Source organism: Gobio gobio (assembly GCF_949357685.1).
Source record: "Gobio gobio genome assembly, chromosome: 5".
NCBI classification, from domain to species: Eukaryota; Metazoa; Chordata; class Actinopteri; order Cypriniformes; family Gobionidae; genus Gobio; species Gobio gobio.
In genome coordinates this window covers 9,737,312-9,747,497 of record NC_137101.1, presented here as the reverse complement: position 1 = coordinate 9,747,497, position 10,186 = coordinate 9,737,312, and the positions used below count along the sequence as shown (strand labels likewise).

Here is a 10,186-nt window from a genome sequence, read left to right as displayed (position 1 = left end):
ACACACACACACACACACACACACACACACAAGAATTGCACACACAAGTTCTGTCATTACCTACTCACATTCATGTTGTTCCAAACCTGTATGACTTCCAAATCTGTCTTCTGTGGAATGTAAAAGAAGATATTTTGATAAATGTTTGTGTGTTTGTTTTTTGGTCACTAAAATGATTGCCAACATTCTTCAAAATATCATCTTTACTGAAACTTTGACTTGAATGAAACTTTGGATATGCAAGAAATGTGAGACAGTGTGTTCAGTTTATCAAAAAGGGGTTTATTGTGTTTTCCCACACCCCTAGAGTTATATATCAAAAGTAAAATGTTAGAAAAAGAAATGTTTTTTTTTAAGAATACAGGGATTAAAACATAAATACTTGAACAGTATGTTTCTGGAAAAATACATTATGTATGAAAAACAGAAAGATGTGTTAGGTTTTTTTTGCCTAGCATAATTACATCTGCATCGCTTCTGGTCTCAGTGGTAAAAAAGTTAGCCTGCTTTGGATAAGGCACAAAAAGCTTTCACTCTTTAAACTGGTCCGTCTCAACAATGCCATTAAGGTTCAGAAATATACATTTGGTGATCCAGTGATCATATGTAGCCAGTGTTAAAGCTGTATAGACAGTCCTTTATCTGCACAGTAGGTCAATGTCAGTAGATCAATCAGTCAATCTCCCTTTTTGATGTGTCTGACTCAACATTGGGGTAAGATGTTGGGATGAGTTCCCGTCGTCTTTGTAATCCAATGGAAATGGGAGGTCAGTTACACAGTGTTGCAGGTCGGCGTCCGGGCGGTCAGAGCTCGTCTGCGTCCTCTGAGCTAAAGCTGCTCCTGCGGCTGCTCCCTTTGGACGCGGCGGGCGATCCGGCGGAGAGGAGTGGGTCGGTCCCGAAGGGCGAGAGAGGGTCGTCCATCAGGATCTCGTCCAGCCGGTGCTCTTCTTTCAAGGTGCTGCAGAAGAAGTCAGTAAAGTGGGAGAGAGGATCGGAGAAGGTGGTGGAGCCGTCGGACTGCTCTCCGGCGTTCCCCACAACCATGGCCACCGACAAGGTTGTCCGCTGGGTGTATTCCGGGTTGCTCAAGTCCTCCTGAGGATAGAGGGGTGGCTGGCCTGGCTGCGGTGGGACCTGGGTGCTCGGAGGGGCCGGTGTGACTTGGGTCGGGTGCTGCTGGTGCTGCTTAAGGAGATGGGATGAAAGTTCAACTGCTCCCATAGAAGCAGCCATACTGGGAAGACCGTGAGCACGAGCCTGGATTTCCAATTCCTATCAAAAAAAGGAAGGTGGTTTTAGATAAACTGGCCACTTTGCATTCAGGCCGTCTGGGTGAAGTGTGACAGAAAATAATAGATGCTGATAAAGAACACTCTAATTTGGTCTCTTTCCTTCTTCTTTTTTGCTCTAGGCCTTTATGTCCCATAAACACATGAAGGGGTGCATTCAACTTCAAAAACGCATCTATCACAGAGCTATATTCGGAGGAAACTTCCACCAAGCAGGACTTTAAAACAGCAGCTAAACGGTGTGTGGCGCACAATCATTCAAAATTAATGAAAGTATTTAAAATTAAAATTTTGAAGTATTATAATAAATTATTATTCATTATTATTATTAGCATTAACTTGTCCAGACCTTTGGCCTTGAGCTGACACCATTACAAAGTTTTTTGGTTAAAATATTCTCCAATTGGTCAACATTTCATTGCCATATTTATTAAGGCCAAAGTATACTTCAGTCGTCTGTGTGACGTAATTCTTGTGACCGCACGGACAGTGTGTGTACAACCACAAAAAAAGTTGCGTGCATGCGGCCTCATTCATGAAAACCGAGCAGAACGAATTTGTGCGTAAAGCCACTCTGACGTAAATTTTCGGATTGACGAAATTGTTCGTATTTTCAAAATGTTATTTGGTATGAAATAAATGTACACCTGCTCCCTACCCCGTGTAAATGGTGCGCAAAACATTTGAACGTTCTATGTTCTAATTTAGGCAAACTGATGACATGGCATTTTGATGCACTATGTACCATAATAATATTTCAAGAGTTGATTTGCCCTGTTTTTTTACTGTTCAACGTTGGGTAATAGGCAGCGCTCGTCACTGTCACTGTTAACCAGGCCGTCCAATCACAGTGGAGGAGGGGCGGGACAAAAACTACACAAGCAATCATCCCACTTGGACACAATAATGGAGAAGTTAATACTGCTTTTTACTGCATTTTTTATATTCAGTTATATTCTTCAAAATGAGATACTAGTAACGCATTACTGCCATGGATATTCTGTATCATAGCAACCAAAGTATCTCAGCTGGAAAAACGCTGCCCTTGCAAAGCGCTTTCAAGCGCCACCAGCTGGCCCTTTTCAGAAGAGCACCAGGCGCAAAATGCTTTGGTGGACACACAAAAATTGAATATTTATTGCTAGGCAATCCGTCAGTTAGTCTCTTTAGCATTTATGCAAAATACTGGAGTCAAACCTGAGAAAGAATTCCAGAAGATTCCACAGCGTTCCTAGCGACGTCATTCGCAGTTGTAACTCATGGGCAGGGATTATTCATAATTATTTTCGAATGTTTGGAATTAATTAATAAACACACACGTTTAACAACCGAATCCGTGGTATACGAAGCGTTTGTGAATCTGGAGGAGAGTTTTCGTGAAGGTCCATTTTTTTACGTGCAAATTACTCCTTAAATGAGGCCCAATGAACACATTTTTTCGCGCTCAACGCCAAAGGAGTACACTTTGAAAGGCTCGCCCGAGATGGAGCGGAACGTGGAAATTGAAGTATACCCGGGCCTTTAACTTTTGTCAATTTTACTGTGACTAAAATGGCATCTAATTTTAGTTGACGAAAATAAGGTTTACCGGTTTAAAAAGCAAAATGAACCAAATATTTGTCATTTTATACATTTACAAATATCTGATTAATGTTATATGTACAGAATTGGATCATTTAAAACATTATTGGATATTATATATTAGGTTATTTTTAGGTTTAGTTGCTTATAGTTATGCATAATTTACTGTTATGACTATTGTAAGTACATGTAAGATTTGTAACGGGGACACTGTAAAACATTTTTTTATTTGTTTGCTCATCATCTTTTAAATTAAAATCATTTAAATATAATGATGTTTTGACTCATCTTCATTATTGTTAATGAAATAAATACAAATAATAATAATAATAATAGTAATGTAACAAGAAATTTGTCTCTTATTTGGTTGATGAGATTAACGCTAATTACTAACCTAGTACTCATGCAATTGTCTACACTAACCGCTATGGTTTGGTATTTCTTGTTGCATTCCTCCCACACATTATCTGTAGCGGAGACAGTCTAAATGAGCTATTGCATTGCCTCTCAACGTGGGTATCTTCAGACACTCAATTGAGGCATTATTAGCATTAGCTTTTGGATAGGGAGCCTCGGGGTAATTACTTTAAGGGCTAATTGCTATGTATTCACATGTGTGAAGAAGACTCGCGCCTGGTCCGCGAATATGTCAATACTGTTGGAATGTAATGCATAAATTCAGACGAGGAGCCCAGCTCTTCAGAGTTATTAGCCCTCATAATCTAATTCTGGGGCGCATTCTGCTCCGGACGAAGCTGTAGCCGCTATTTATTAATCAGGTAATCACCTCAGCTCACCATGTTTTAAAGGGAAGGCAGCTACAAACATCAATAGGAGCAGGTCGCTCCGATGTCAGACACATGGGGAGGTGTGTTTGAACCCGTTTTCAAACTAAGCTGATTAAGATGTCATCAGCTTAAGTGACCAGTTAAAACCACTAGTGTGGACACTATCATGCTGGTTGTCCATCAATGTTGGGGAGTTACCAACTAAAACTAGGTTTTTCAATAGAGTGACTTTTTTTTGCTTCCAGTTTCAAGTTACTTTTCCAACGAGAAGCAAAACAAAACGCTAATTTTACCGCATTTTACCATGTCCGCAGATTTGGCAGAGAGAGTTAATTAAACATGGCTTCCTAAAAGCTCTCTCAAATAATGGGAAGCCCAATTCAGTTGAAAGAATCACTTTGTTCAAACGATTCAGGTGATTAAATTATTCACTGGTCAAATAAACAACTCTTGAATTCATTTTTGCCCCTTTGTTCTTCTCTTTTGAAGGGAAATATGTAACACTTTATAATAACTACACGCTATGAAGCATTAGTTAAGCATTAGTAAATAGTTAATTCATCATTTATAAAGCATTACTAGACATTACTAAGCAGTTTATAAATACAGCTATAAATGCTTTATTCTTAATTTATAAGCATATCTATAATGTGTTTAATAAATGTATTTTCATACTTTATAAATGATACATTTATCATTTCTAAATGAAGTATTACATTATTTACAAACCAGTTATTTAGGAGTTGTCAGTGGTTCATAAGATCATTTAGAAAGTGTAAGTAAAGGATTAATAAACTATTTAAATGTACATTTATACATATTATTTAGACATTGTAATAGTTACTCAGTATTAATAAATGCTTTATTAACATTTATTCCTACTGTAATTCATGATTCATTCAGGTAGTTATATAACATTTAGTAGTTGTCAGTTAACTATTTCTGTGAGCTCATATAAAGTGAGGACTCTTTATGCCTCAGAAAGCTTTTACAAAGGAGATTTAAAGGCTCAGTTATCTTCTGCACTGCTGTTCTCTTGTACTGTTTTAACTCTGCAAAATATCACAGAAATGGTTAACTGACAACTACTAAATGTTTTATAACTACCGGAATTAATCATGAATTACAGTAGGAATACATGTTAATAAAGTATTTATTAACACACTGAGCAACTTTTACTATATGTCTAAATAATAAGATGAATAAATGTACATTTAAATAGTTTATTAATCCTTAACTTACACTTTCTAAATGATCTGATGAACCACTGACAACTCCTAAATAACTGGTTTGTAAATAATGTAATACTTCATTTAGAAATGATAAATTGATCATTTATAAAGTATGGAAATACAATTATTAAACACATTATAGATATGCTTATAAATCAAGAATAAAGCATTTATAGCTGTATTTATAAACTGCCTATTAATGTATATTAATGCTTTATAAATTATGAATTAATTATTTACTAATGCCTAACTAATGCTTCACAGTGTGTAGTTATTATAAAGTGTTACCGAAATATGTAGTTAAATTCTGCTGTTTTTGTTGTAACCGTTATATGAATTAGAGTTTTAGTTGGGTTCATAAAACTATGGTTTATTTAGTCCAATTTAGATGTTATGTTTTTAGATAAGTGTAGATGAAACTGTTTCATCTGATAGTTTATAAAGATGCCGTTGTCTGCAGAAAGTTATTTTAAAAAGTAGCTTGAAATGTAAGCTTGTCTACTTTTCATCATTTCATCCCTCTATTTTGCGTTACATCCCTCGCTTTTATGTTTTTCCTCGTCTTTCACTCCTACAACCATGGCTTTCTGCCGTCTCTCATGTCTACATCTCGTTCTCACTCTCTCTCTCATGGCCATATTCCCCTCGTTCACTTGTTCTTTTTGTCTCTTTACCTGGATTCGTAGCTGGAGTCTTCTGTTGGCCTGTTCTAGTTTCTTCTGTCGGCTCTCGAGATCACGGGCGTGCTGCTGCTCTTTCTGCAGCCACTTAATGTATTCCACCGAGGCCTTGAGGATCGTCCCTTTGTTCCAACGCATATCACTGGCAGAGAAACGTAAAAGATAACCTTTCTCAACACCGCCTTTGCATCAGCAGAACTTTCATACACAGAGAAAAGCCTCACAAGGGTCTCCTTTTTTCCCTAGGACTAAGAAACTGTGATTTACATGGCCAATTATTCATTCTCGGACATTACCTTGCCTTTGAATGGGAATTTTAATGGAATAGTTAAGTACGTCTGCAGAAAGACCATTCTACGGCCCCTTGTACGGTAAAATTAATCCCTGAGCAAAAATAGGTGTCGGAAGAGGTAGAGAAAAAAAATTGGACTTTGGAAGCCGAAGTAAAGTGCAGTCATTCCCGATACCATTACTTTTTAAAAGGAGGAAAGTGTCGTGAAATTGTCTCTTTCTATGGAATAAGATGTTGGCCTGATTGGAGCTAATAATCTCCTTTATCTTGTGTTAATGGCAAGGTGACAGCACTAGCCTTCCATTTAAATTCGATAAAAAGTTCAATTAAGCTGGGGCAATGTCTGCACTCTACTTCATCTCTGGGTTCAGTTGTGCTTAAACTTTAGTTCAAATGGTCTATACTTTGCCTTGAACCTCATTTCCATCATTCAGATGGTGGTCTGTCCGCGCTGTAGGTATTTCCTTGAGAAATGAGCACTGTACTGTCATTTTCTCTCTACTTCAATGTCATTTTGCCCTGTCTTTATGAGTCTATCTCTGATGTGATTTTTTTTCCTCAAGACTTTGAGTTCAGCTGTGAATCCGGTAAGACTTTTACTTACGGGTCATTTGATTTCGGTATCAGCGTTCCGAGCTCTTTGATCCTGTAGTTGATGTTGTATCGCCGTCGTCTTTCAACTGGCAATTATGAGAACAAAGTAAGTCATGCAGCACAAACCTAATATTAACATAAATATAAATAATGAATGCATTATCAAATCCTGGTCTATTATTAAATAGAAATAATTGCATTAACCCTAATGTACACAAGAAATTAGCCTCATTATCCACACAATATTGGTAATACTTTGCAATTATGTTCCATATGTTTAGTTAACTGCATCAGCTAACATAAACTAACAGTGAAAAGTATTCTAAATGTTCATTTCAGCATTTACTAATACATTATTAAATGGTCACACTTTAGATTAGGGTCCAATTCTCACTATTAACTATGACTTTTTGCTTTTTAATAGTTAGTAAGGTAGTTGTTAAGTTTAAGTATTGGGTAGGATTAAGGGATGTTGAATATGATCATGCAGAAGAAGGCCCTTATATATGTTGAATATACTAGTAATATGCATCATAATAAGCAACTATGGACCCTAAACTAAAGTGTTCCCATATTATACAGTATAATGGACCTGAGGCAACGAGAGCTATCAATGAACAGTAGTATTTTCATCCATTAACGTTAACAAAGATGAATTAATGCGGTTACAAATGTATTGTTCATTGTTAAGTAATGCATGTAAAGTGTGACCAGAATATTTTCTCTGACCTAATCATCCATTTGACCCTCTTTTGTATCACTAATCAGCCACGCATTTTTAAACAAAAAGACTGTTATATGGAATATAGCCATTTTGCTTCAGTTCTGGAGTTAATTTGAGTCCCGTAAAAAGCACACCGCAAAAAAAAATAATAATAATTTTTGTTATCAACAGTTTCCTGGAAGAATTTTCCGGGCCTCTGGCTCTCTAAATAGCAAATGAGGGTTAAATAACCAAGTGTAAAGGCCTCTTACTTAGATTGTGGTTGTCTTTTTTCTGTCTTTCTTTGGCCATGACTCTGGTGTCGTGTACTGTAAGAGAAGAAAAGATGGAAAGGTTATTGCAGAAACGAATAAGTGTATATCCAAAGGTAAGTTGAACACCACGCTGATGCAAAACAGGCCATTAAAGAAAGCCTTTAAAAACATCATTAGTTTGAACAACTTCCAAGCCAATCCTCAAGATTCCTGCCCAATACTCAAAACCTTGTTTTTGTCATTCACCCCAGATCTCGGTCTTAATGTAGAAACGCTGTACATCTTCTTTAAATACTTCCTGACCTTACGATTAACCAATCTGCTGCTGACATCCCGGAGCGGGTGAAGAGGAGGGAGGCCAAATGCTTCTGCATTCATATTCACATTCTTCCAAATTATATAATTGGGAGCAGTGATTGGATTTCTCAATTCATTTCTGCTGATTCAATAAGGTCATTTGAGCCGTGCGTAACCAAACAAGAGCGCCGTGCAGCACGCTTATGTGAAAAAGACAGTAATGCACTTATTTTCCTGCCGTAGTGAAGAGTTCTCCAGGCATCTTTTCTATTTCCTGAATCAATTAGCTTTACTTGATGCATGACATTCATAAGAAAAAAAAGGCACCCACAAAGGAGGCATTGTGTCGTGTCTATCATGCTAAGAATACATGCTACCATATTCCGCTCACTGGAGCATTGATAATGAAGAATGTGAGCAGCACAATGGCGAGCTAAACGCGGAGCACGCCGACTCTTAGAATAAGACAGCTGGATAATAACATGAAACATACAGTTGTGTTTGGCTTTCACAGCCCGGGCCTTTTGGAATAACACATGTGGAAGGGGTCTGTCTGGGTTTGCTTTGCTAGATCTATTTACAGTATGCCCTTGATTTTTTTTTTCCCCCTGAATTTCCAGAAGGAAAGTCTATATTGTGTTGTTTTGTTTTGATAGCTCTGTTGAATAGGGCTTTTCTTACCTACATACACCTATCAAAGACATTATATGTGTTTATTATATTTATGTGTATGCATTTGACATACTTTTATCCAAAGCAACTTAGTGGATTAAGGATATATATTTTTTTAGCATATTTGTTTATTGACTTAAATTATATTTTATCATATTATACTATGATATACATGCAGACTTTTTTCACTTTTACACACTAATTTTGAGGATTAAAATGTGTCGATTAGAGACAGATTAGACTTTAATTATATTTCATCATTCAGGATATATTTTTTAGCATATTTGTATATTGACTTTAATGATATTTTATCATATTATACTATGATATACATGCAGACTTTTTTCACTTTTACACACTAATTTTGAGGATTAAAATGTGTCGATTAGAGACAGATTAGACTTTAATTATATTTCATCATATTATACTACAATAGATATGTTCCCAAGAATTACACAAATATAATATTTATTATTATATTTTGTGTCTTTATTGGGAACACTTTTATCAGAGTATAATATGATGAAATATAACTCAATTAAAAGTCAATTAAAAAATAATGAATTAAACATTTATGAAGTATGCCAAATGCATAAAAGTAAATGTAATTTACACTGCAATTTTGAGACAGCTAATTCATTAATCATAATTCAAGTGTGACAAGGTCACAAGTTTAAGTCCCAAGAAACGCACACAAAAATATTTATTTATTCATTCATTCATTCATTTTATTTGAGTTCTTAGGTCATAAGTTTAAGTCCCAAGAAAAACACAAAAATATTTATTTATTTTACTATTTCTGTGTTCTTCACTCTTAGAAGAAAATATTCTATATGAAACCTTAACGGGTTCTGTCAAGCGATTCATATATAGAACCTTTTAGGGGTTCCATTCTTGGGATCATTTTATGGATTTAGCTGTAATTCGTTTTCTTTTAATTAATTTTAGAATTTTATGATTTAAACAACTCGTAAACACTTCATCACTAAAAACAAATTGAAATAACCTTTTAAATATGAAAGTATTAAGCAATCATACTTTTTGGCAGGAATGGTTCTTTAAAATTAAGTCAAGAACCCTAGGGTTCTATATAGAACCCCATTGAACCTTTTGTTGGGACTTACACTTGTGACCTTGTCATTGCTCTTACTTAGATTGTACTTAGACATTTCAAAACTGCAGTCACACCTTATCGCTTTTTAATCTAAAACTAAACTGCTCTTGTAAACGTTCCTTTCTGAAATGCCTTTGCTAACAGCACAGGTCCTGCTCGGACAGGCGTCTGTGCCCTTCTGTGCTCCGTACCTGTGACTTCCATTTTAACTGAGAGCTTTGTGGGCAATGAAGGTGTCAGTCCACCGTGAGCGGCAGTCATACCTTGGTCACCGCCGTACAAGTCCAGCATGCTGTTGCTCAGTGACACCTGTAGAGGAAAGAGAGAGCAAGTTAGTCTAGATTCACACAGGGGGGTTACATGTTCACCACGTGTAGTGTGATCTTTTATCCAGTCTATTTTGCGTCAGGTGTAATATTTTTGATGTTACATGCATGATATTTGACATCAACTTTCTCTAAACATGACGTAAACAGGCCTAGATGGACTTTTTCCACTAATTTCGAGGATTAAAATGTGATGATTACAGCCAGATGATGCATAATCAAAATAACTAAAATATGTCTAATGAGGAGGTGAATGATGGGCTGTTTAAATTCCGGATATATGCACAGCTTATGTGCATAAATTCAGTCTATGAGTTAAATGAGCACACAGATGCAGCGC

The 10,186-nt window shown here is 36.3% G+C and overlaps 1 protein-coding gene across 6 annotated transcripts in view; it reads right to left on the bottom strand.

Annotated features, from left to right (window-relative positions):
• Positions 1 to 263: 263 nt before the first annotated feature.
• tfec (transcription factor EC) overlaps positions 264 to 10,186 on the bottom strand; it is a 59,090-nt gene continuing 49,167 nt past the window's right edge. For 3 of the 6 annotated variants that reach the window (XM_079816709.1, XM_079816712.1, XM_079816711.1), the window contains 5 exons: positions 9,712 to 9,829; positions 7,435 to 7,491; positions 6,470 to 6,545; positions 5,568 to 5,715; positions 264 to 1,275 (listed from right to left, as the gene is read on the bottom strand). In XM_079816709.1, coding sequence (XP_079672835.1) covers positions 805 to 1,275; positions 5,568 to 5,715; positions 6,470 to 6,545; positions 7,435 to 7,491; positions 9,712 to 9,829 — 870 coding nt within the window. In that variant the 3' untranslated portion in view covers positions 264 to 804. The remainder of the gene's footprint in view (positions 1,276 to 5,567; positions 5,716 to 6,469; positions 6,546 to 7,434; positions 7,492 to 9,711; positions 9,830 to 10,186) is intronic. The other 3 variants (XM_079816710.1, XM_079816714.1, XM_079816713.1) reach the window with 1 other exon arrangement.